This window comes from Pocillopora verrucosa, chromosome 6, assembly GCF_036669915.1.
Source record: "Pocillopora verrucosa isolate sample1 chromosome 6, ASM3666991v2, whole genome shotgun sequence".
NCBI classification, from domain to species: domain Eukaryota; kingdom Metazoa; phylum Cnidaria; class Anthozoa; order Scleractinia; family Pocilloporidae; genus Pocillopora; species Pocillopora verrucosa.
In genome coordinates this window covers 7,351,654-7,379,079 of record NC_089317.1, presented here as the reverse complement: position 1 = coordinate 7,379,079, position 27,426 = coordinate 7,351,654, and the positions used below count along the sequence as shown (strand labels likewise).

The window sequence follows — 27,426 nt, the reverse complement described above, 5'->3', positions numbered from 1 at the left end:
CAGCGTCAATCTGAACTACATATTAACCTAACAATTTTTTTTTGCTTCGTGAAGCCTCTGAGTTTGGGTTTGGGTTTGGGTTCTATCAAATTCTTGATCCACATATTTTTTTAAACACGTGGAATTCAACGTCTCCCTTTTACTTTCTTTGGCTACACAGGTTTTCTGATGGGGTCAATTTTTTAAATCCAATTGACAGAATGAACCGACAGGAATCTAGAGGTAACATTTCATCTGTACAAGCTCATTGGTCAAGTCGTGCGGTAAATTATTCCATAGGTTCCTGTTTCTGACTTGGTGGATACGAGATTGGTATAGCCAGTTCATATCAGGCGCGGGCTCATGGAACAACTGTTAAATATAGTACACATATTATAATAAGTATATACAGTAATTGCACGAAAGACAAAGGTTCTTTGATTACGGCTTACGTCCATTTCTTAGGCAAGACCACTGAATTAAGAAAAATGCGGGGACTTCGATTCATTAGCCGGTTCTAGGCGTTCATTTAGTAAAACAGAACGAAATAAATGAACTGCGCGATGGTACCAACAAAACAGTACGCGACCCAACCCACCCCTGGCCCGTTTTTTTCACTCAGCTGCTATCATCGCATCATTTACTATAATTACACTTTGCATTTGCAGGAATTGTACGTGAAAAGTTAAGTGGTTTTTTCAAAGACAATACTCTGGATGCCAGTAATAGCAATGTACACTGTTTGTCCCGTTACAAATCCATTTATTTCCTCTTTCACGACAAAGCGCAGTTTACGTGACGATAACTACCAATAATTCCCAGAGCACTAACTTTTGTTGACTGTTCCAAAATTGTATAGTCAGCACTCGTTCTTATTATTTTATTTTTTTATCCTCTCCAGGCTACTCGAGAGAGCACTAATGATTTAGTAAACATCTCCAGGGGTAAAACCTGTGCATTTTAATGGTAGGTGTTAAAATATTATCACACTTTCGCGACATGCTCCTGATTGTGGCGACAAATCCTAGGAGATAATTAAGTTATTTACCTGCATAAATCAGATCTTAAAATTTAGCTTCTTGTGGTCTTACCATACCATGTATTTCACAATTTCTCTACATTTCGTTTCCCGTAGAAAAGTTAGGAAATAGTCATTTCCCTCTGGGCAAAAATCTTCAAAATTTTATATACAATTTTCAGCAAATTCATCTCTCAAAGCTAAGACGATTGCACAAGTAATGTGCCAATTATAATTTTTATTAGGATAAGGCTAATTTTTAATTAATAATACTTTCAGTGTAAAAGTATTTCGAGTTAGTATCGCAGGTAGATGCGGTCTTAGGGAAAGCAGTTTATGCGCCGGATAGCTTTCCTAAAACCAAGCGGGTTTTGCGGCAAAACAATTTTTTAGCAAATTACTAAAACTGCAGACAACTACGGCACACAGAACGAGATCTCATCAATCTAGTTAATTGGATATTTTCCGCATTATCCTGCCTTTCAGAATTGAGTCAGAAAATAAACTGAACTCCAACGCTTGTGTCGAGCATGCGTGTAAGTGCTAAACATGTAAAAGAGAAAATGAGAGTATACTTTATCGGTAAACTGATAAAAGCGTTACAGCGTTTAAGAATATAAAATCAATTGAGTTATAACGTTCCAGCCTAATTGCTTCACACAAAATGGTTTTTTCTACCAAGTAAGCGTGTGAGGAAAAGATGATTCAGCCCTGAAACTTGCTGAGGCAAAGTGTTCAAACTGTTAGCCGGTCATATACCGCGGAAATCTATCTAACTACACCATTAAATCCTCGACGTTTGCATACAACTGCTTGTCGTACATTGTCATGTTGATCAGCTTCTGCAGAAAAGAATAATATAATAATTGGCATCATTAAAAAAGTGTTCCTCTTACGTTATAAGCGTTTATCCTCCCAAGTGGTCAACTTTTCACACCAAAACAAATTCAAGAAAGTATTTTACGGTGTCGTTTGCTACTCTTTGTGCGTCTCAATACAATTTTGCAATAATCCTACCATCTTTTAAATAACCATAATGAGTCAATTGTCGCAAGGACATTCTAGTTCGCTTCCTCCTTGTTTTTCGTGGAGTGCTAGCTTCAGTGACATAACAAGAAGATGCAATCCCAACTTCGTAAAAAGTACGCTATCTAAGCTAAACGCTTAATTAAGTTTAAAACCCTAATTAGCTAAGCCTAAGTTAGTCGGTCTAACGTCAAAAGAAACTTTCATGTTGAAGAAAATTCTCACCTTGTGTAGGGTTTCCATGTCCTTAAGCTGATTTTTCAATTCAGTAAAAGTTGGTCTTGCATCTGGGTCATTCTTCCAGCACTTCATCATAATCTGATACCTGGTATTGTTCAAATTATCTATTAGAGATTTAAAGAACGTTTCCTTGTAGGATGAGAGAGAACGAATTGAAAAAAACACTTACAATTCCTCATCAACGTGTTGTGGTTTAGGCATCCTGTATCCATCCTGAAGTAAGTTTGCAATTTTTCTTCCATCCATTCGTGGGTAAGGCGAACCACCTGGAAGAACCATAAGACCATCGAAATATAAATGTGACGAAAAAACGACCTTCACTGAAACACCACCCATGTCATTTGATGTAGTTTGAAGCTCTTTACGTTTGTCTAAGTGAACACCTTACATTGCTTAATTGAACATGGTATATAGCAAAAAACATCTACAGGGCCTTATAAATTTCCATTCGATGTTACCTATAGTAAAAATCTCGTACAGCAAAACTCCATAACTCCATCTGCAGAAAGACAAATCAAACAAATATATATTGGGTGACTGAAGACATAAACATTTTATACGACAACTAAAATATATGTATTCTTTGACAAAGCATAGAATTCATGTCCTGATTGAAACTGATAAAACTTAGAGAAAGATGTTTTTCGTCTTGTCACGATTGTGGGACGAAGGAAAAATTTTGAGTCCCCACGAGGAATTGAACCTCAGACCTTCGGATTCCGCGCTCCGATTCTCTCTCTTATTTTTATTTACAAACATGACTCTATCGACATTGCTGATCCTTGCAATATGCAAGAGAGTAGAGTCGTAGAGTCTCTGTGACTCAGTGGTATGAGCATCGGAGCGCGGAATCCGATGCTCTGAGGTTCGATTCCTCATGGGGAGTGAAGAATATTTTCATTGTCCAACGCTCGTGAGAGGATGAAAAACATCTTTCTCTATTTCTTTACCGAGCCCAAAACTTACCCTTCCTCTTATTCTATTGGTAAAACTTGTTGGAAAATTGCTACGGGTAATAATCGGGTATACTTACACATCACTTTTGGTGGTATATTTACCATACATCAAGGCCTCATAAGCTGTCCACTTCACTGGAAGACGGCCCTAAAGATTTCAAATATCCCTTTTTGAAACAGCTAAAAAATTATAGGAAGCGACCGGTCAAAGACAGTGATATTTAAAATTATACTCGTATACAAATGGCTGTTTTCATTATGGTCCCATCCAAGGATTTTGTCATCGAAATCAGGAGTATATCAGCTTTATCACAAAATGATTGTGAAAGATAATTGAACTGAACGATATGTAGTACCGCCCCCACCTCCCCTCTTTCTTGATTACCTTAGTCTTTCGTTCATAAATATTTTCCTGCTGCACATCTCTGGCCATTCCGAAGTCTGTCACTTTACAAGTTTCCTTTTGTCCAACCAACACATTACGAGCCGCAAGGTCTCGGTGAATGATCTAAGAAAGCATTGATACGAGAGCAAAAATTAGCGATTTCAGAAGAAAAAGAACTGAAATGAAATGATTCAGATAGGAAAATAGAAATATCCAGCGACATAATATGGTGTGCGTATTTCTCTTTCTTCCAGATGGCAGAAAATTAAAATTATTATAGTTACTGCTCCATCTTCCAAAGGGAAGCAAACTACTTCATTTCTGCAATACCTAATTATTTCATAGAAAGTTTATCTTAAGATTTTATTCGAAATAGGATTCTGTAATGTAGCAGTTTAGCAACCAAAGACGAATTTTTGAATTTCAAGTTTTAATTCCTTTTCTTTCTTGTCACTAAAATGGATATTCGTTGTACACTCAGTTTAGGCTGAATAAAAGATCCTATTCATTCACATCTCTGCCTTTGCCTACACGAGAAAAACCCAGATATTTAATTTCGATGAGGTGCACTTGCAGCGATGCACAAATATCGCCATTCGCACACTGAAATATAACTTTGGTGATGACGTCAAAACTGGTAGGGTTCCCGGAAACAGCCTCAACGAGACGGTAAGAATACGTTTGCATATCCCGGGCGTGATCTTGTGAAGACATATTATTCTATGCAAGACATAGCTTCACATGACGATACACCTTACAAGAAGGTTTTAAAATTGTTCTTCTTTGGTGCCTTTGTAATTAACTTACAGATTTTGAGGACAAATAACTCATTCCATCAGCAATTTGCCAAGCAAACTTAATCAGCTGCTGTGACGTCAGATTTGTTTGTGGTTTGATATCCGGGTCTTTGAAGTAAGTGTCTTTTAATCCACGGCTCTTTCTCAGGTAACCCAGCAGATCCCCAAAAGGCACATATTCAATCAAAACCAGCAGCTGTTCTGAAGAAATTAAACAGTTTCATTTATATATTTCTCCCTCCTACAAAATTAGTAATAAGTAAAATAAATAAATAGCACAGTCAGGTTCAATACTTTTGAAGAAATCGCACGAAAACAAGATGTAGTTTTGCGAAGAAAAGCAGAAAAACTTTGTAACGGTCTCATAAGAAGATACAGGCCAAATATTCCCTTAGAAAAAACGATTCTGCTCATACAACAGAATGGCTTGTACAATGGCAAATATTTGGTCTTCGTCTATCAGCAAATCCAAGAGCGTCGCTGTTAGCTAAAAAAGGATAAAATTACCATATGCGATGGTTGTTTGTTGTGCGCGATTGTGAAGCAGTGAATCTTCCATTGAAGCAAATTATCAATGACGAGAAAGCGTTACAGAGTAAATCAGATGCAAAATGTGTACAGCAAAATTGGACCTCATAATCAAAGCTTACCAGATTCTGTAACGCATCCCACAAGTTTAATGACATAAGGATGTGGTTTCAGCTGCTTCATTGTGTCAAGTTCTTTCATCAAATCTCTCTTGTCCGATTCAGTAGCGTTTGCTGGAGCGTTAAAAACAAGGAGTAAAATTTGGTTAACGGGAATAATATGCAAAATGTCGAATAGCGACACAAGTTATCGAATGACAAATAGCCAAAAGTTACGTAACCCGGTAACAGTATAAGACTGTAGGCCAAGACTGTCATTCAATTTACAGTTCAAGAACTCACTTTTAAGCATCTTAATAGCCACTGTGGTCGTTTCAGGACTCCCTTGAAGTCCTACTGTTGTTCCCTTGGCAACCTGACCAAAAGCACCTTTACCAATGATTTTTTCTATGGTCACGTGGCGTCTTGGAACTTCCCAGCAGCGTGTTAACGGATGAAGAGGCACGTAATCAGCACCTGAAGCAGTACTTTGTGCTTTTCTATCATGTTTGTTGACTCCTATGAGATCCATGTATTCCGCAGGAGGCTGGGTGAGTTTTGCTGTATCGGGTAGACTTGGTTCGCTATCTTCCAATCCTGTTTCATTCTATTAAACCAACATACCGTTAAGGTATTCATATACAAATCTGTTATTAATCCCAATAAAATGTCCCACATGTTTATAAAAATCAGATTACCCGTTTTCATCAGAAAACTTTTATATTATTCCATAACAAGAGATTATTAATAGTTTCTAATCTCTTGCCCTTAAATATTACTAATATTTCTTATTACAAACACTTTGTTCTCTGCCATTGAAACTATCATGTCCAATGGAGCGATCGAGGTTCACAGCATATTCGCTGAAGCTACAAACTGCAACAAGAAGATTGCGATTGGTAGTGTATTTTTTGACAAATACACACACGAAAAAAATTCTTGCTGTACTCAGCTCCTGGACTAACGTTTAGAAAATAAGGCATCAAGATAAACAGACGGCCAAAACTACGCGAAAAAAGATTATTTACAAAGCAAATATCAACCGGGTGCAGACCAGTTAGCGATCTATGAAGTGAAGCCACGCAGTTGAACCAGGGACAATCGAAGGAAAGTCCATGGAGCAGCTTGGTAAAGTACGTGATCCCAGGACAAAGACCCTATCGAGTCAAACTTCTTCCTATATTCTATTGTACCTGTCATTAATGCATTATGCCTTTTTTGTAGAACTACACTTTTTTCCCTTCCTATTTGTTGCAAGCGTTTATTTCCTTCTAGCGAGTAGAGGTAAAGTGAGATTACATAATTACTGGCCACACTAACATGACCTCAATATTTTGCCTGTAACTTACGTAGGAAACACCTCTTTCATCTTCATAAGTCCTACAATTGATCGAAAAAGCATACAAATATTTATGACGAGCTGAGAATCTCATCAGTTTTAAGGGGAAGTTTGTTATAAGATGATACCATATCTGGAACATTACATCGACACAATCCAAGTGGCAGCGAATTCTTACCTCTGTTTCCCAACAGCGCCTGAAAAAAAAACGAAAGGAAAAAAAAGACAAATGATGTGGATGTGGGTCAAGATTTTCTTTTGCTTAATAATGAATCTCGCAGCCAAACCCTCTATCATAGATTATGAATTTTTTACCTACCTTTCTTATGTAGCCAGATTATGTAAATAATTAGAAGGACGATTATGAAGGCAAGAACCCCATTTATGGCTAACGAGACGTTGTTAGATGGGCAGGTACATTCCTCAGGACCTAAAATGATTCATTTTACAAAGCTTGATCAGGTAACATTCAAACAACATTTAAAGTGATCGTGGTCAATACACTGCTCTAACTACATAGCTTATGCTCATAAACGAAAACCGTTAACTCTAATTAGCAAGGTACTAAGGAAAAGCAAGGCGCCACACTCTCTATAATAATTTTTAAAAGAAAGATTTTGTTCGCTGGAATTAAACAACAACGGCGACAAAAATAAAACTTGGAAATATATGACTCACAGAATTCAGTCGTTTAATTAAACAGATACGGAATGCAATTAGAAAAAGTCCATCTTCGGACGAATACGTGTGAACATTTAACAATAATATTTCTTTGTAAAATGTACCTTTCGTTGTGCTTTCCGAGCCGTCTGTGGGTATAAAAACTTGTTTAATTGATTCTGGATCGACTTTAAAACCTCCGAATTTGTCTTGCCTTGCAGCATCCAACAGGACAGTCAAAACATTGCTGACGACTACACTTCGATTGAACCTCATCATGAAGTCGAGAACAACACTGCCACACCTAAGTAAGGGGAGAAGGATGTAAAATGCCGAATCGAACACCGTGCCGAAAAGAGCAAGACGCATAAGTTATGACTGATTATACAGTCGGTATTAAACAAAACGAAATCGTGGGAAGAGTTCATTCAGGTTTGCAAGTAGTTTCTTCATCCGCTTTTACATTCCTCACCTTTTCAAACATTTATCAACTTTGAGGGATAGAACTACATCTCTCCCATGAAAGCTTATTACGATTACAATACAAAGCCAGTTGTTACAATAAATAACATTTTCATTGTAGGACCTTGTTGTTGTCTTTGTTACGTGAAAAAAAATTGTCGCCACCTTAATTAAAATAACGTTACTTTGGTAACAGTTAAACAAGTTACGAATTAGGAGACCCGCAATACTCAATTTACGCGACGTTTCACTTGGGGATATAGGCGTCTTGTGGTCTGTTTTGACTTTTTATGTAATGAGTAGCCTAAAGATTCGAAAGAATCCAGCGCCAAACAAAGTACGTTACCGAAAGGACAGCGTTTACAGCGAGAGCAATTCGACGAAGGCGTACCCTGCGTGACAAAAATTGAGTAAGCACACAGCTTCAATTGCATAATCAATCATAATTTATGCATCGTGCTCTTTACGGCACGGTGCTCTATTCAGCATTCTATTTGTACTTTGGTGACTTTTAAGTGTTAAATACATTGAGATCTAACTTAATAAACCAAGGTCAATAAAATTAATTCATGTCATTCTGTGTCAATCTATTGCTGTACATTAAATAAAATGTACTTCAAATGAAGATTATTTTGCATTAAAGAAGATTTTTTCAGAACAGAGACACCAGTTTAAAGCTAAAATACGCCAAACTGAGATAAAGCTCCTCCCTGCCCCAAAACACAGATTGCGTTAGCGTTTGTTGTTTCAGTGTCGAGACAAACTGCACCTTACCTGGTGTTCACGGTGTTGGCGGATAAGCAGCCAAACTTAAAGGCAATTTGACAAGCCTAGAAGGACATTTGAAGAAAAAATGTAAATTCGAATACTTGTTTCATAGTTGAAGATCGTTCAGAATGTTATTTTTTTAACAGAAATATTGAGATTTCGTTCAAGAGCAGATTGATTAAGATTCCCTTTTAATTATAATGATAAATCTTATGACAGTATTCTATACACTCCGGTATATGGATCGAGTAGATTATCTAACCATTTCTGGAAATTTCGCAGCAACTTCTGAACGTCTGCTACAGTTCCCCTGTATTGTCGCTGTCAGGTAAACTTCTGTACTTTCTGAAGCTAAAGAAAAGCCGTGTCCTTTTACATTTACAAAAAACATGAAGAGCCTTGGATCACAAAAACTGCTGAGAAGTGGTTCCATCTACCAATAGTTCAGCTTGAACATCGTTCAATAATCCCAGGAGAGATCGTTCTGACAGTATGCTACTAAGCTCGAGAATAAACTCATGTTTTGATGCACGTAATAGCATGAACATGTTACGATTAGCCTTGTTCACAATGTTTTAATATTTGATACAGAAACTTGAAACATGTGTAAGTAGGCCCACAGAGGGATTGAATTATACTTTCTGGAACAAAAACCATGGTGCATTGCCCCCCCCCCCCCCACCCCCCTTGAAAAATAGTTTTGCAGCGTCACATGAATTAAGTTATTTGTGTTTGAAGATATCCAGCATAATATGCCCCAAAATATTCATTAAACTACACCTGGAAGGGTTCTTTAGAGAAATAAAAAGAATACTTTTATACATCTGTAATTATGCTTATTCTTACTCCTTCAATTGCAGAAGGTACAGCCTACTACATAAAGATCTTTTGCGTCGCTGCATGACACCTGACAAGATTCACATAATTGTATAAGTTTGTATTAATGAAAGGCAATTACGGAATAGTAACAACTTTGCAAAAAAATTTTTTTCAATTTTGACATAGATTTAGCAGCATGTGTTGTGACTGTTTGTGAGTCTACAGTCCTTCGCTAAGTTCCAGACTTTTAGTGACTTAATTCACTCTTTGTCTTTTACTCAAACTGATTTCGTAACACCAAAGAACAAGCTGTTATGATGACATAGTTTTACATGGTGGCAAAAAAAAACGCCTTTAAATAGACAGTTACCTGCGGGAGTTGTTTGGGATGAAGTGGCAACTGTACTTGAAACTGTTTGAACTGAGGAAAAAAAAATAAGACCTAAATTGATCGAAAAGCAATTTTAAATTTTATTTAATCATCATACCAACCTCAAACCACATGACAATAATAATAATAAGTTAGCTTAAATTTTTTTTTCACGGAGGTTCTGGGTATGAAGGACTATACTTCCTAAAACTGTTATTATTATTATTAATAATATATAGATTTAGCCAAGCCTAAAAGCGGAGCTCTTATTAGTTTATTTTCCAGCCCTACGTTACACAGAATAAAAACTGTAATAAAACTATCTACTGGCAAGTCTTTGTATTATATTTCAACCCAACCATTTCCTCAACATATAAACACTACTACAAAGTAATTAGTCAGGGAAATGGAAAACTTGTGGCATATACACCATGTTTGAAATGCCATGACCATAGTGAGCTAACAGGATTGAGGAGGATGTATGTGGGAATAGGCCCTCTTGTCTGTATCAATAATTTGCTAATCACTCCTGTTGGCAATGTTTTGTTGAGGTTGGGCTAGCAAGGCAAAGGAACTGAGGATTTTAGTAGGCAGTGACTTTTTTCCAAATCTGGAAACTATCATCATGAAAGCCATACTTGTTCCCGGTAACTCATTCTTATTCTGATAAACTAGTTTTGAGAAGGATACAATATTTTATAACAAAAACTCGATGCATAGGTTGTGCAAAAACCTTTAATTTGACTATACTTTTATAGCCAATACCAGTCCCTTCAAATGGTAAAATGTTAGGAGGTTCAGAGAAAAAATAATCTGCCATATATCTGCAAGATTTGATGTAATTATTTTAATTACAAGAATATTAACTGATACTAGGAGATTTTATAATGTTAAAAAAATAATAAATTTGGTGGAAAAATTGGAATTCAGCACAGGCTGGATAAACAAGGTTCTTAGAAAAAGAAATGCGTACTTATGAAAAAGCTAAGCAAACTTTTTTTACAACACCTGCCTGTACCTATATGGCATGTAGTAAAGTCTTTTGAAGTAGTCATAATACCAGTTTCATATGTTGAAAACACATGCACATGTAGATTTCCTGTAAACCTATAGTTTAAGCCTGTGATGACTTCGAAATTTTGATGCACACCTCAAAAGGAGAACAAATAAAAAGGAGGTTCTGGGTGTGAAGGACTATACTTCCTAAAACTGTTATTATTATTAATATCATTGTCACCAACATTATTATCATCGATAATTTTATAACTCTTATCATCATTATAATTATTATCATTGTCAACACTATCACTAAAAACCATTCGAAATGTCAAAGAACTACAGAGAGGCCCATAACAAGAACTGACCTTTCAGTGTTAAACTCAATAGAACACAGATATCAATGGACGGGGCCAACTTTGAAATAAAAGGTTAAGTGACAAAGAGTCAAGTGTTAATATGCTAATATGATATATTATAATAATTAATTCTATTTAATTTTAAGATGAAGCCGAATGGTTTCTTCTAATATCGAAAAAAGTGCATTTCAAAGTAAAATGGAAAAGGTATTGTAGCGCCAGGTTCGCCACAAAATGAATGCACAGCTAATCTGTTCGCTTGATTATTTTATTGATTATAGACGAATATTTAGATGTAAAGATACGTTGATGTGTAGTTGTGTACATGTGATTCGACTGAAAATAAATAATTCATACAAATATAACAACAAGACTAACGACAGAGCTATATGAAATAAAAACGAACTTACAATTTGTGGCGTAACCAGGTCTGATGGTGAAACTCTTGAACAAAAGTAACACGGCGCTTGCATGCAAAAACTAACGAAACGACTGACTTATTTGATATCAACTAGTAATGAGAAGTATGCAACGAAAACGAGAAATAAAATGCTACCAGCACTACGTAATTCTTACACAACCTCATGCAAAAACGCGGGCTTAATTGAGTCGAAACAGAACATCACAATAGTATTTCAATTGAAAGAAAAACAATACAAAATCTGTTCGCAGTTGCTTGACAATAGACAGAAATGCAAATTCTAGTTGCTACATTCCAGCTCCTTAAGTTTACTTTAAGTATTGCGCGACTAGAATTCAAATAATAATTAACATAAGAGTCCCTTAAGTTAGTCTGCTAGTGTTCAAAGTTCACGTACATCTGGTACGCAAATTCAAAGGCTTTTTTCACTTTCAATGAACAACAAGATAGTCAGGTAGATTAAATAGAGCCCTTCTTCGGGAGTAGGATCTCTTGTTCGAGGAAACAAAGCTTTGACATTAGCCTTGTGAATGTAGAGGACTTTGTAGCAACCTTGACAGATCGGATAAAGCCGTCTCTTCCTGGGTGAACTCCGACAACGCGACCCAAAGGCCACTGACTATGGTGAACTCTTTCATCAGGAATTAAAACCAATTCACCAACAACAAAACTATGACGTGGTCTGATCCATTTCTGCCATCTAGGTATTGAACCTGCTGGCAGAATACGTAGAATACCAGTATTGAATACGTCAGCAAGGCATTGAACCTGCTTCCAGCGACGTTAGCAGTACAAATTATTCTTAACGAAGATTCCTGGCGGCAAATTTAAATGCAATCGAAGTAACAAATGGATCGTAGTCAAAGATTCCGAATCAGTAGGACTGTGTGCCATTGTTGATAGTCAATGGTCGACCATTAAGAATTCCCTGAACTTCTGCCATCAACGTTCGCAGTGCCTCTCCAGAACCACTTGTTACTTGAAAAGGACTCTTAAGATCTTTCTCACTGAATGAATCATGCGTTCCCAGACTCCTCCCATGTGTGATACCCCAGGGAAATTAAACTTCCACTTGATGTTTAGCTGGTGTAGGAAAACTTCTATCTTCTGCTGATTCCAGTTGTTTAAGGCTTCACGGATTTCTCTCTCTCCGCTACTTATGTTCATACCATTGTTACCTCTTATCATCTTTGGCGTCTCTCTTCTACTGATGAATCTGCAAAGAGCGCAAATAAACGAGTCTGTTTCGAGAGACTCGGTCACTTCAAGGTGGGTTGCTCGGATTGTTACTGCGGCATTCTCACTTAATGATTTCTTTCTTTTTACGTCCCTAATAACACTTTTGTGCTTTTACACGCACATTTTTCTTGTTTCCGCATTCCTTTCATTCACCGTGATTTGTATTCTGTTAGATTTTTTCGCATGATTCTGCTTTGTTTTATCTCATTCATAAAAAGTTTTTCAAAAAATTTAACATTGGAGTATCAGTGATTCCTTCCCTGCGATCGTTTTTAGCTTTTCCGTTCTTCGTGCTTACAAGTCATACAACGTTGTAAGTGTCTTCCCTTGTCCGATCGTATTTCCTCTGTTGTTTTGCGTTTTCCTATACCCTCTACTTCGTAATAACTTGTAATTATTTGTTCCTTTTGCGACCACGATGAACCGTAATGAAAATAGATTTTAAAGCGTTAGCGTGTTGAAACTTGACTTTGTTGGCAGTCGCACGGATAGTTAAGCAAGAGAAAAGACACCATCATTTTTAACTGTATTTCTGCCTTGTTTCACCTACAGTGGACCAAAGAAATCTATGCCAACGTTAGAAAACGGGGGTTTACTGAGTACTTTTCAAAGAGCAGCCCGTCCCTTGAAGACCCAGTACTTTTGTCTCAAACTGATCTGGACATTTTCTTGATTTAGATGACCCACAGACTGATGAACATCCATAATGAGCAGCTTGGTAACATGGTCCTTTGAAAGTAAGAGCAATTGATGTTTCGATTAGTAAACCGAAGAAGAATTTTGAAGCTGACCACCAACTCTCAATATTCCAGCTCCGTCCAGAAATGGTCTCAATTTGTACACGGAACCAAATGAGCCGAAAATCTCTAATTTACACATCCCGGATTCTCCTGGGCTCAAGTCTAGGAGGGCCCTAACCACTAGCGAGAAAACTAATTTTTGCACGTAAGGGATTATTTGAGCCTCTGCATGTCGTAATCCGTCTATCGACAGCCTCCCACAAGGTAATGGATCAACAGGGTCCTCTTGTAAGCACCTCTTGCTTTTAAGGAATTCTTCTTAAATCTCAGACGCTAAGCAACTCCCTTCTTAAGCTTAAACCATGACGAATATTGCAGAACCACTCGGTCCAGAGGTTGTTTATCCTCCGTAAGAGTAACATGGTTTGTTCGAGCTTGACCTCTGACCGCTGGGTCTTACTCAGAAATGCTGACTGATGAGACTGGATGGTTGGGCTACAATGTTTCACTTTCCCACAAAAATTTAGGGCCCCTGAACCAAACTTCCCTCTTTAATAACTAGGTTGATGCTTGTTGGCTCAAAGTGCGACTGGGAAGGTTCTGAGCCGTCATTTTTCACTGCCAGGCGATTGGCCACAGACATGCAGAATCGTTTGTCTCTTTGCTCAATGCAACACTTGAAAGCATAGGTAGATCAGATAGTCATGGTCTCCAAAACTTATATTTCTCTCTCACTATCTCTTCATCCTAGGTGAGTCCTTGTTTGCAGAGATCTTGAAGGACCTTTTTAGCTAGTAAGGTGATTGGTGATACTATAGCAAGTGGATCATAAATGGTGCTAGGCACTGATAGAATCCCTCTTCGTGTGAAGGGCTTATTCTGTGGTACTTTGAAGATAAATATGTCGCTATCCATGTTACAATGAACACCAAGGGTTATTTCAATAAGGAGTACACCAGAATTTAAATCCAAATACAATATTGTTGAAGCTCTATCTGAGGTTGGAATGGATTTGAGGTCTTCCCTTCTGTTACACAACCGTTAAGTCAATCCAAATCCACCTCTTGACAATAGGACACACAAATCTTCTCTCAATTTACAGGCGACTTCATTTGATTGCACCGATTTCAATCAGTCATCCACATAAAAGTTCTTCAATACTGTGTCGATCACGTCATTGTCAAAGTCTCCTGTATTGTCTTGAGCTATCTTTCGAACACCAAAATTGTCCCCACTTGGTGAAGACGTGTTACAAAAAAGGTGTACTCAACAGGCTCCTTAGATAAGTCATCGTCAGGCCACCAAAGGAACCTTAAGGTATCAACATCGTTTGGATTAACCATTACTTGATGGAACATTGCTTCAATGTCTGAGGAGGGAGATAGTGGTTTCTGACGAAATCTTAAGAGGACACCAAGCAGGCTGGACCACTGAGTGGTTGATCATTGAGCGATGTCCCTTTGTATCGGGCTGTGTAGTCAAACACTACTTGCAGTTTCCCAGACTTATTAGGATTGAAGGCAGCATATAACTGACTGGTGATTTCTTAACTCGAGGTTGTTCATTGTGATTTTTTTAATTTTGGCTCATTTTTGCAAACCAACATTTTAATTCCTTTCGATAACATATCAGTTCAACTGATACTGACATCATACATTACATCTAAAGAAAACATTCCCTACCCTCGAAAATCTGATCAAAACATCAGAAACATCAACAAAATTCTTCATCTGCTTGAGAATACTGCTAACTAGCACATGTGTTGATCACCAAGCACAAAACGCCAACCTCATCACCAGGGTCTCTATTCCTCCCTGTTCGGGGTTGTAATGATTCACTGTGTGGGAAGTTTTATTGACGCACTGTAAACTGGTATAAAACATCTTTCCCGTTTTGGATTATAGATCCAAAGTACTTAAAAATGCTAAAAGATGTTCCTACTCACCCTCGATGTTAAGTCTCACAGTGGCTTTTGCTCCATCTCCAACGTCATTATGTGGGACACATTTGTACTCCCCATAGTGCTGAGATCGATTGACGTTATTGAGAATAAAGTCACTGTTTCTGTTATTGCTTAGGAGGCTGCCATTGAAATAGAACTTGTAAATTGACACTTGAGGCACAGCAGCCATAACTATGCATTTGAACGTAACAGTGTCTCCTTCAGTGACGGTGTTTTGTGCAGCATTAGTGGTGAGCCTCACACCTTCAGGTTTGTCTAAAAGTTTGAATCAAATCAAAATCTCAATTTTAGTTTATTTCATCGCTCATACATTTCGCCTGGTTGTAAATCATAACCTCTTATGAAAGTCTAGAAGGTTCATGATAATGCAACAGGAGGGGGTTTTAATCTTGTACCAGTCCATGGAGTGCCTTGGGTAGAAAATATAACGCTTTTGTGATGGAAAATTGTAGCAAGTCATTTACCTATAGTTAGAATTCTGACTTTAAGCAAAATACTTTAACTTACACATTGCACACTGAAAAACAATGGCATTTCTGCAGCAAGAAAAATAGCACCAACTATGTTGTTACTGGAATAGCTATTTTAAATTCTCTGTTAATAAAAATTAGTAATTTGCGAAGCCCAGCTTTATTTTTTAACGGACATAAAAATGTTGCCGCTCATGAACAACAGCTTAATTTTGAGCCAGAAGACGGGTGCAACAGTGCCCTAGACGCTGCACGTGTGAGGATCTCATCTCGCAAAAAAGCGGAAACCCAATTTGAATCTAAGACATTCCTTATTTTCCTCAATTGGTACCAGGATGATATATTTATCTAAGAAATTCCTGAGGAACACAGCCTCCCTTGATCAATTTGAGAGAAACCTTAAGTCAAGGCCTCATAGGCTATATGCTTCTAGGTAGAGGAGCATCTTGAAAATCATCACGGATTTTTGGCTCAACTCCACCACCAAAAATGCAAACAAACAAAGAATTCAATTTTTTGTTTGTTTGCTTCCTCAAGTTTGCTGTTGCAAAGTGCTTTAGCAGCAGCAGAGCGAAAAACCAAAACGTAAAACCAGGGAGATTTTGGTCAGGTGGTGTTCATACTACCGGGGCTCGTTTTACTTCCTGAGAGTCTGAAATAGGCTAAATATGATAAGTGTTTTAAATTTGCACTGGCAATAGTATGTAAACCACTTGTCTGAATGAAAAACCTTGGGGAAACTAAATGAATGTAGGAATTCATCACAAATTCCTGGATACCTTTATAGCAATTCTACTGCGTTGAAAAGAAGGCAATTTCCCGGACACAATTCAGGATATTTTGCCACACTGTATTTATATCATATGTATAATTTCTGCTGACTGGCATCATAATTAAATGTTGAAAGTCAATGAAAATAAACCAGGACGAGAAGAACCAGAAATGTTATCAAGTTCTTAAAACATATTTTGAACGCGATATTTAAATATGGTTTCAGCTTTCTAAATCGTTCTTTTCTTCTGTCAACCAAACTCCTCTAGCTAATCCAAAACTGTTAAAAATTTGAAATTATTTTTAAACCAGAAATGGATAACTGTGCTTGTGGTAGAATAGTATGGTTTTAGATATGGTTATAGTGTATCAACAGCCGAAGTATTGCTATTTTTTATTCCACTCTGATCTAAAAATTGGACCAAAAAATTAAGTTCGTAACAAATAGAAATTTCAGACACAATTCTTGAAAACTGTCTGTTTCAAATTGTAAATATATATTTACAAAAAAAAAAATACTTCTAATGTCACCCACGTGTAGGCGAGCGCAAGCTCTCTTTTAGGAAAAAAGTTCAATTGGTGGCGTAATCCCCCTGAAGAATCCTGACCTTAAACCCATGAAACCTTGTGGCGTGAACTCAAGTTCTACTTCGAGTCAAAGGTAAAACCTAACAACAAGCAGGAGCTTGTAAATTGTATAAAGAAGTTCTGGGAGAGGAAGGTCACGCCGAAGAAGCGTGCAAAATACATGGATCATGTTTTGCAAAAAGTTGATCAAACTGTGGTGGAGGCTCGAGGTGCTGAAACAAAATATACAAACGGCAGCCACCGCGCCCTGCTCCACCTAATTCTCTGTTGACATTGCCTTGTAGGTCGCTCAAAATGGCTCTTTAAGGAGCCACCAAATCAGATGAAAGTCAGTGACCAATCAGATCTTTGTATCACGAAGAATTTTCTACAATATTGATTTAGTTAAACAGTGGGAAATCATTTAGAAACTTCGTTTCCCACGCTAAAGCTGTTAAATGAAACAAAACATGCAGAAATGACAAAGATTATGATTTGCGTAAAACTCTTAGGTTATGTGTAGCCACTCAATTATAGAACGCTACCCGTTTAATGAAATATAATATGTTATTATCACGAAGATTATCATCAGTTTACGCAAAACGAAACCAAGGTGATTTTCGTCAAGTAATTTTCGCCAAATGCTTTTCGTCAATGTTTATTGAACCACAAGAAACTTAAGTAGAATGAAAGCTAAGATGTAGTGGTATATTGCAACTAAAAGAGCACATAAATACAGTGAAGTTCACAGAGACGGACTTGGCGTTCTTCCATCATGATAATCACAAAGAATGACAACGTAACCTGTTACATGAGTTTCGTTCTTACGAATGGGGTTCGTTATAAGATCGAATGAAATTTATATCATATGTAAGGTTAGATCTTAAAGTTAAACTAATTTTTGGTTTTAAGAATGCGAAAATTGAAAGTGTTCACAAACACGGTGAAATTTTTCAGAAAGCAACTTGCTTTCCTCTGGGAGTCTCAGCTGTCAAACGGATCAAACTTTGAAAATATTAGTTCTAAACACCATCTTTTTCTCGGGATTTGAAACTAGTGTCATCATGAAGCAGGACAAGGGAAAACTGCTTTCCATTATCTTCCAATAGCAATGATAATTCTTTACTGGCGAGTTAAGAATAATCAACATGCATAATTTTTTTTACATTTAAACGACCTGAGACAAAACTATCAAGTAATAAAGGCTTGGATTAGAATGCTTTTACCAAACAACACCTACGCGTTTCTAACGTCATTATAATTACTTTAACAACAATTAACACGAAAAAGGACGCCAAACTTAATTATTGTCAACGTAAAGTTGCAAACAACGAGGTAGTTTGCACGTAATGTAAACTAAAAGAGACCAATCAGATTACAGACTTTTCGATCTGAAAGGTTTAGTTTCAGCCGATTTTCGCACCTGTCAGCTGATCTCAGCCATTAGTAAAGAAAACTGTAATTTCTCAGATGACATAACTTTTACCAATTGTCAGCTTTCTCTTAGAAAATTAAGGTTAAAATATACTTACACTGAACTACAATTGATGTGTCAACAGAAGTGACTTCCACTGAGTTATTGGCTCGACATGTGTATTGTCCTGCATCCCTTCTGTTTATATTATCGAACTTTAAAAACGTAGCTTTCCTCCCTGAACTTTCCAGCACTCCATTTCTAATCCATGCTACATCTGGCAATGGTTTCCCAGAAGCTTCACAGGCCATGGTGACAGAGGATCCTTCAATGTAATATTTTCCTCTTAAAGAGATGTTTATAAGTAGTGCCTCTGAAAGGTAAAAGAGATATTATCATTCCTCATATAGCATAGCAAATCTAGCTTGGACTCAGCCTTGAAATTTACCCAATTTCAATAAAATATATCAAAGCATCCAGCAGTTGGTACCCAACAACCAGCTAGTATAGGAGGCTCAAACTTCATTCAGTACAAGTCAACCTGGCACTAGCTACTGGAGAACTTGCTTACAAGCTCAATTATAAAGCAGAGCCTCAGCCTAGTAAATGAAGGGATAATTCAGGAAGTTACTCTTTGGGCTAAGGACCCAAGCTTCTAAGCTACTTGCTTAGGGTTAGGGTTTAGACATGGATTGGCTTTGGGATACAAAAACCAAATGCAAATGATGATTCGTTTGCCCATTTTAAGCCATAATAACCTGGTATCTTTCTATCGTAATACGATAGGAAAAGAGAAGCGGTGTGACAGGTACTGTACTACAGTTCAAATAAGCCAACAGAACTTAGCAAATGCATGATTAAATGAAAGAAAAGAAAGAAGATTATGTAATGGCTGGTGAGCTCAAACAATTTTTGTTCATGAGTCATAAAGGATCAAAAACAAGCAAGTGAACATTGTAAAAAGTGAGTTTGGATTCTTCACAAGTGAAGAAAATCGTTCCAGCAAACAATGAGGTAAATTGTACATGAGTATTGAGATGTCACAAACGTTTTTCAACTTTGAATCACAGTCAAATGACAAAGAAGTTACATACTCAATATCACACTCGTTTAAATGTATTTAATGTTGTTAGGATATCTTAGATACTGTAGTCCAAAATGAAAGGTAAACACTCAGAAAGAAGATGAAAAAGTTTGTTCAAAGAACATTTATTTGGGCTTCCGTTTTATACATGAAAAGTTTTCTGAAAAGTTTAGGTTACATAAGCTATATTGACTGTTACATCATTCTATATTGAATAATTTTCTTTTTGCATGCTCAGCGTCTTTCACAGGCATAGAGAGCTTGAATTATGGACTTCATTCTTTTGCTGCTTTCAAAACTTTAGGAAAATTGTGCTCCATCACACAAATCTTCAAGTCTCAACTTGCTTCTTAGTATCAGAAATTACTTGAGGAAGTCACCATTCTGCTGGCTAAATTTACATCTGCAAACCTCTAAGATCATACAATCCTCAGGAAGCAGCAAATGACGCAGTGCCGACTTTCATTGCATTTGGCAAGTCCCTTTTTAAGGCATGAAAAGCAATACAATCTTTTTCACACCATTTTAATTTTACATGCTGCCTGTGATTGGTAATGCAATATATTTTCCTTCATTGATTTTGCAAAATCATAAAATCAAAACCAGTTGGATTGTTTCTAGTTTCAACTGACCATCCTGAATTGAAAGCTTTGCTAAGAGAAAATCTCTGTACTCATATATTAGTAATGGTTATCTATGCATAACAGAGCAACCCAGTAATTGGTGCCAGAAGAATAAAGCAATAACTCTCTGATAACTCATTGATTTCTTCCTTGTGACAAACAGCAAAGTAAATGGTAGAATTTCTTTTCTCCTTCTAGGAGTGTGGTGTTTCATGCGAAGTAAAAGAAGCGCTATTGTTCCCAAAAGTCAGGTTAGCTAGCCACTTTCTGCCGTGCGTATAAAGGTTTGTGCACATGTATGCTATTGTTTACTTTCTCCAGATCTTAGAAATATGAAAGACATGAGTTGAATGCATTTGATTTACGTTTGATTATTTATGTTTATATCTGTAATACTTACCTGCCACAATAAGCTGAACTGTACTTTCAATCGTCCTTACAAAGCTTCCAAACATAACACATTTAAATTTGGTATTGTCTCCAGGGTTGATGTTCTTGATAACCAGGGTAGCTCTTCCTTCAATTTTAACTCTTCCTTTGTAAAGCGGAGGAATATTAGGATGTTCTTGGACACCACGACTGCCATTAACCATCATTCTGACAAATGCACCATCTACCAGAACACTGTAGATAATGTCCTGAATCTTATTATGTGAATCAGTGTAGTCCCACACCAGGTTGGCATCACTACCATTGTTAAAGTAGCTTGGATTAGAAGGTTCCTGGGTGAAATACACATCCACACCCCCTAAAATAGGCAACCATAAACATAATATTCTCAGCCCTTTAGTTACAAGTGTAAGGATAATATTTAAGAAGAAGGGCTCAAATAGAGTCCACCAAAGATGCACTTTAGCATAAGCATGCAGTTTAACAATAATAAGTGTAACTATGCAATTCATTGGTATTCATTGATATCAATCAGCTCAAATATATACTTTCATTTGCTAAGAAATAAGGCTCAAAATTTAAAAGTGGTACACTTGTAGAAATCTTTTGAAGAAGAACTTTTTGAGGTGGAAAATGGAAAGTGGAAATGCCCACACATATTATATGTTAAAACATCAAATGAGGGATTTATTATTCCACTCATTTCATTTTCTGGTCTTTTGGCTTCTAGTTATCAAAAATTTTGTACAGCCTTATCTGAGTACCCATCTTACATAAGATGCGCATGAAAGAAGAAAACAACAGAAAAGGAACCATTTAAGAGTTCTTGATGACCAGAACAAAATTTTTGTGGGCTTTAAAGTTCAGTGCCGAAAAAATTATGCCTAAAATTTGGAAAAGAAATCAAGAATCACATGCATCACTTCTCTCCCTATCCTTGCCCTGTTCTGCAGTGTATAACCAAAGCATATTTCATTCATTTCATTGCCCTAACAAGGTAAAATAACATAATAGTGAATAAAAATGAACAAATATTTGCCAAAGGTCAAGTGAGTATTATTCGATGATCTTCCCTTTGCCTTAATTCAGCAAATAATTGTTTTAATATAATCACTCAGGTGTTTTCAAATTCTTCAATAAATTTTGTAAATGAAAAAAGTATTGCACACATTTTTTTACAATTGTGTTGATTACCTGTACACTGTATCAAGATGAGCAAGCAGTTTTGAGAGGTTTATTCTTTTATACCAAAAACTTTATCCCTTTGTTTTGAAAAGTGTTCTGCTAATCTTTCAGCATCTTTCATGCTCTTTGCAATTTAATTTTCTTCTACTGCATCTATCACTCCCTCACAAACATTTGACAGAACATGAGGCAGCCATTTTGAAATTTAGGGCTCCTGCTATAATCACCCTGTTCTCTGTGATTATAGCAAGATATGATGTAATCCTTGACCAATCAGAGCATGCACATCTCTATAATCACCTGAGTGAGCAATTATACTAATAAAATATTTATCATTGAAGTCATCACATAACACAAGGTAAAAACAACAATGACAGCACAAACAACAATGCAATGATCAATCAGCTGTCACTTGTGCATGATTTTCCAAAAACTTAGGTGTATTATGCTGGCATAAAAATTCCAATGTAATCAAAATAAAAAAGAAATCAAACACAATTTTCTATTTTCTATAACCTTGGCCATAGAAAGGATGTCAACAATTTTCAAAACTTGTACTGTGCCTCCTTAAACATCTTTGAATATCTTTGACCTCATTTCTGCCATCAATAAGGTTTTGTATAATACGCTAAATTCTACATGTATTTTGATTGGTTCTTTCATGAAATTATGATCTATTAGAGGAAAAATGCATAGGTGATGTCACCATTAACAATTTTTGCTTCTTTATTAAATAAAACAAATAGGTTCCACGTTGCCCTTGCTCTGTACAGTTATAAATCATAGAGGGCGTCAAAATGTGCAAAGAACATTTATTTAGTGACACACTCAACTGCCTCTAGCTTGTTCTCAGCATTCAGTAAGTAAGCAGAGCACCATAGTAAACAGTACTGTAGTCTCCCTTGTTTTTTTACTCCCCTACTACTGTCATGCTGTTTGTTATTCTGCTCTGTTTTCATAACTGACAACTAGAGCAAGCTTAGAAAGCTGCATCTTATGTGCCACTTTTTTGTTCTTACCATATTCTGACATCATATGTGATCTATTACTGAACAGGTGCATAGCAACATGGAATCTATTTTTAAGTAGATGATGGAAAATTATGGTGGATTTGTTTAAGTACTTTTCTATAAATTGATTGCCAAGCTCACTAGTGGCTTGCCACCAGCTATTCACCTCACCTTAAAGCAATAACCAAAGCAGCTGTCACAATAAATACAAAAACAGCAACCAAGTGTGCTTTATATTACCGTAATTTCCGGTCGATTACCCGCACGGCCGATTACCCGCACCGGCCGATTATTGCATACGGCGAAAAAAAAAGTCAACGGATTACCCGCACCGGTGGATAACCCGCACGTTGTTATTCAACTTTTTCGGTGGCGAAAACGTGACATTAAGGCGATACATTTCAGTCTTTCGATTCAGACATGTGCACAATTCTGTGTCAATATTAGCTTATACTTTATTGATTGATTATTGCTGCTGCTCTATTACCGATTTCATCGGCAAGAGTTATTACTCTAAGCTTATAATCAAACGTAAAACTGTGACGTGGGCGTTTCACAGCAGGCATTTTAACTTAATTGGTGACTCGTGGATACACTTATCGCGAATGATCGAGGTTTATAATTCTTATTCAGTCAGTTACCTTTTTATAGCATGTAGGAGCGTAATGAGCAATATCCATTGTTCATTTGTCGTTAAAATACTTTTTCAGCGCGAAATTAGTTAAGTTTCGCACCTATTATTTTCAACATTCTGGTGATGCATTTGGGATTTAAAATTACTGTCGGCAATTTCTCAAAAAAATCGATATCTCCTGTTCTACTGGGCCTAACAAGTCCCTTAAAACGGGAAAATTCTCTTTAGCTCAAGCTAGTGAAAACTGGAAATTTGTTACTGATGCGCCGGATATCCTTGGATTATTTTTGTCACCATCAAGGTTTTGTTTTCACGCGTGCCGATAAAAATTTGTTTGTCACGCAACTAATTATGCGCGAAATAAACTCGAGTTGGCATCATGTTTTCGTGCCGCTTTGTGGCACTTTTGATACAATAAAATTCATTTGAGAGGTGGAAACGCAGGTAGGTGAGAAATTTTTTCAATTCAACTTCCAGAAGAATTTAAAATTGTCACATAACCCGCACCTCCCTATTACCCGCAGTGGCGCGGATTTAATGCAAAATCAACAGATTACCCGCGGGTAATCGACCGGAAATTACGGTAATAGCATTGAATTATTAATTAACCAACCTTTTAAACCTTAATTTCTTACAGAAAGAACAGATTTTTTCTTACACTGTACTGTAAAGCTTTATACAAGTGAAAGATGAAAATTCAGCTTTTTTTTGTACATGTACCGTTGTGTCATTAAGCCCTCTGATGTTCTACGTGTGTGCAAGACAGCAAGACAGGAACTAAATGTACTTCTTATGTGAAGTATAGTTCTGCCATAAAAAGAGCAGGATTTGGTAGAATCCTTGATTATACCCTGAAAGCCAAATTTGCTCTCGTCTTTTTTTCCCTATCATGTATTGGAAGCCTGAGATAAGCCAATTTGAAGCACAAATTTTTGCTCATTCACATAAGCATGATCGAATCAAATCACAAAGGTGGATTGCAATGCTTTCTTGTGAGAGTCAGAATCTGGACATATAAGTCTTTTGTACCATTTTAGAGGAGATTCCACTTTATTTTCCTGGACTGCAAATGTCAGGGACTGATCAAAGCAAAAGAATAGTAGATCAGTAGACAAAGATTTTGATCAGTTTCCATGAAGTGAAATCAGAATGATTTACACAAATTTCATGAAGTCTAGCTGACTTCTTGTTTTCAACCTTGAAGTCACAATTCTACAGTTGTCAGCAACCAGAAAACCTTGTTAACATTTACTTTCATTAACTTTGGCCAGCCCCTACAACACGAAGGCAAAAAAACCCATGCTACTGTTTTCAGTGGTCAAAAATTTTATCTTCATCTTGTGATTAGTCAGATGGCCATTTCTCAATTGTGAGAAAAACCATCCTACCTATAAGGATTTGTGCATTTTATTACAAATCCTTATTTGTTTTGTCAATTTAGCTTAGAGTAAATCTCAGTCTGTATATGATAAGCAAAGATATCTTGACAAAGATTTCAAATGGTTAAAATCTTATCTGTTTTTAATTATACAACAAAAATAAGTTGTCAACGACTACCATTATGGGATACTACAATCATATGTGCATAAAGCTAAAAGCTGGTCAAGTAGATAAATCACACATGTTGGTGTATGAGCAAACAATGCTCATTTATCAATCCAAGTGCATCATGTAGTCTTTTTACCTGATTGCTGCCTAAAGGAAAAGTCACACACAACTTAGCTAACAGCAATTATCCTTGCTGAGGTCATTATTTGCACCAATAATGAGCGGAAAAATTGGTATCAGCTCTTCTCAAAAATGAGTGATTGATGGCAAGGATAAGAGTTTATGTGCATATGGCATTACTCTCTTCTGGGTTTGCATAGCCATTATGTTTGTAATGTAAAGCCACCTGACAAAGCAGTAACTTTTCTCATGGCTAAAAAGACAACTCACACTAATTAAGAAAGTATTGCACTTCTAAGTTTCAATGTTTATGTTAAATTCTGAACGTATGTATTGTTACACTTGAAGCATAAAATCCTTTGCTCTTGATTTCTATCGTATCATAGTTATTCAGACCTCATTTATCACGGGAATGAAGTTCCAACAACATATCTAAATTTTTAAATAAAAAAACTGTTGAGAGCCACCTTGGAAATCGGAAATCATTTTGACGAAAATTGCGTTTAGCAATAAAGGTCGGCGTTTTCAGTGTCCAAGCTTAAAATGGCACATGGTAAAAAAATACTGTCAAATCCTTTGTACGAAAGAATAACTTCACACTTACCTGACCCGTGAAACTTTACCAGCAGAAGAAAGAGTGAGTAAATTTCATATTCACGCAAAGACACCATCCTATCAGACCTTTGCTGATGCTTCAATGAGGGAAGGTTGTGTCTAAATCTTACGGAAGTCACTTGAAGGATGGACTAGAATGCTCTTCTTCGTTTTGAGACTGGGACCGAGTGTCACGATCATAGTCGGCAAATTGCCTGAACAACATGATGGATGGTGCGATTTATGGTCGAAAACTCCATTTACGCTAGACACTTAGGACATTTACATGAATTGTAGAGACTTTTCTTCCGGAGAAATGTTCCATTCGGATTAAACTATGCGTAAAACTTGCGAATGTGTCGAATGAGAACAGAGGCACCGATCGATCACGCGCGCGTAAATGAAAGTCACGCAAATAAAAAATAACTTGTAACAGACAGATTTCTACTCCTCTTTCTTGTTTATCAACCTTGGATTCTTTTCCTAAGGCTACTAAGTATAATCAAGGTCGGGCTCTACTGATTTATCCCCTGTGGGGATGCACCAGAGTACCCATATTTCTGGGGCCGGAAACGGAAGTCAAATGGATTACAAGTTAGATTATAACGCAATACAGACGCGCAAACTCAGTCAGTACATAGCAAGAAATGCGGGAAAGTCAATTTGAAGACATCTCTTTTAAAGAGTAATTTTCCTCAATCTTAATATCAGCTTCGTCGTGTATCTTCGAACCATGTCATCTAAAAATATCTCTAAGACTTTTAGTTTTGTGCCCGATGTAAAAAGGGACTTTAAGATACGGTATGGTGAATCTGTACTACGGCTACCTTGGCCGCGATAGACTAGGGTGAGTACGGCATATTTCCCTCCAAATACGAATTGTTAAGTTACAGCGACACTACGGCGAAAAGCTCAGAGCTCAAAGTGTTGTTGTGCAGTCATTCTATTGGCAAAAATGTCATCCTTCAAGGAAGCAAGAGAGTTATTCCGTCTTTGTTACAAGATGAACTACATTAGTGATGACGAATTTTTGTTGCTTTCAGCTAGCTACGAATCGCAAAACCTAGAACTTCCGTATGACTCGTTCTCTGAATTTGACTTCAAAAATTTTAGCGACGACGAATGTTTGGCACAGTTTAGACTTTAAAAAATGCACATACCGTAATATTAGATGCAGCCAAAGGAGTGTTTGTGATGGAGAAGAAGCTTTATGTTTGCTGTTAAAACGCATGTGTTTTCCATGTCGGTACAGCGACATGGTACATTTGTTCGCCAAGCCTGTTCCTGTTAGTAGCATGATAACAAATGAAGTGTTCACTTACATTTAAGGAACTCACGGTCATCTTATTCAACGATGGAACCATCAGCTACTAAGACTCAGGAATCTAGAATACTACGCCGTTGTGGTTCACAAAAAAGGAGCACCACTGGATAACTGCGTCGGGTTTGTCGACGGAACTGTTCGGCCTATATCTAGACCAGAATGCAACCAAAGAATCGTCTACATCGGGCATAAACGTATCCATGTTATAAAATTTCAGTCAATCGTAACCCCAGACGGAATGATTGCTAACATGTTTGGACCTGTTAGCGAGTGCTTTAAAATTTTTGCATTTCAATCTTCATGTTTGCTTTTATGTGTTTGTATGGTTTTTGTATTTGACCATTAACAAATGATTTATTCTAAGAGTGTGGCAACAGCAAATGCAACTTTATTTACGTCGTACTTACTAATTCTGAGTTATCAACTAACATAACAGGGACCGTGCAGAGGGGGGGGGGGGCTGAGTGGGCCTTAGCCCCCCCCCCACTTTTTTGCAAAAACAAAAATAAACTTAACAAAAAATAATTTA

General features: G+C 37.0%; 1 protein-coding gene across 1 annotated transcript; it reads right to left on the bottom strand.

The window, feature by feature from the left end:
- Positions 1-838: 838 nt before the first annotated feature.
- LOC131788608 (fibroblast growth factor receptor 3-like) lies at positions 839-25,686 on the bottom strand. Its single transcript, XM_066168694.1, has 20 exons — positions 25,584-25,686; positions 20,493-20,840; positions 18,504-18,758; positions 15,146-15,418; positions 9,446-9,496; positions 8,519-8,607; positions 8,263-8,318; positions 7,152-7,330; positions 6,686-6,796; positions 6,545-6,563; positions 6,377-6,407; positions 5,331-5,634; positions 5,052-5,162; positions 4,412-4,602; positions 3,605-3,727; positions 3,297-3,367; positions 2,722-2,762; positions 2,433-2,529; positions 2,249-2,348; positions 839-1,839 (listed from the first exon to the last, which is right to left on the bottom strand). Exons 1-20 carry the CDS (start codon positions 25,648-25,650, stop codon positions 1,774-1,776), a joined length of 2,583 nt encoding a protein of 860 aa, XP_066024791.1. The 5' UTR covers positions 25,651-25,686; the 3' UTR covers positions 839-1,773.
- Positions 25,687-27,426: the final 1,740 nt, after the last annotated feature.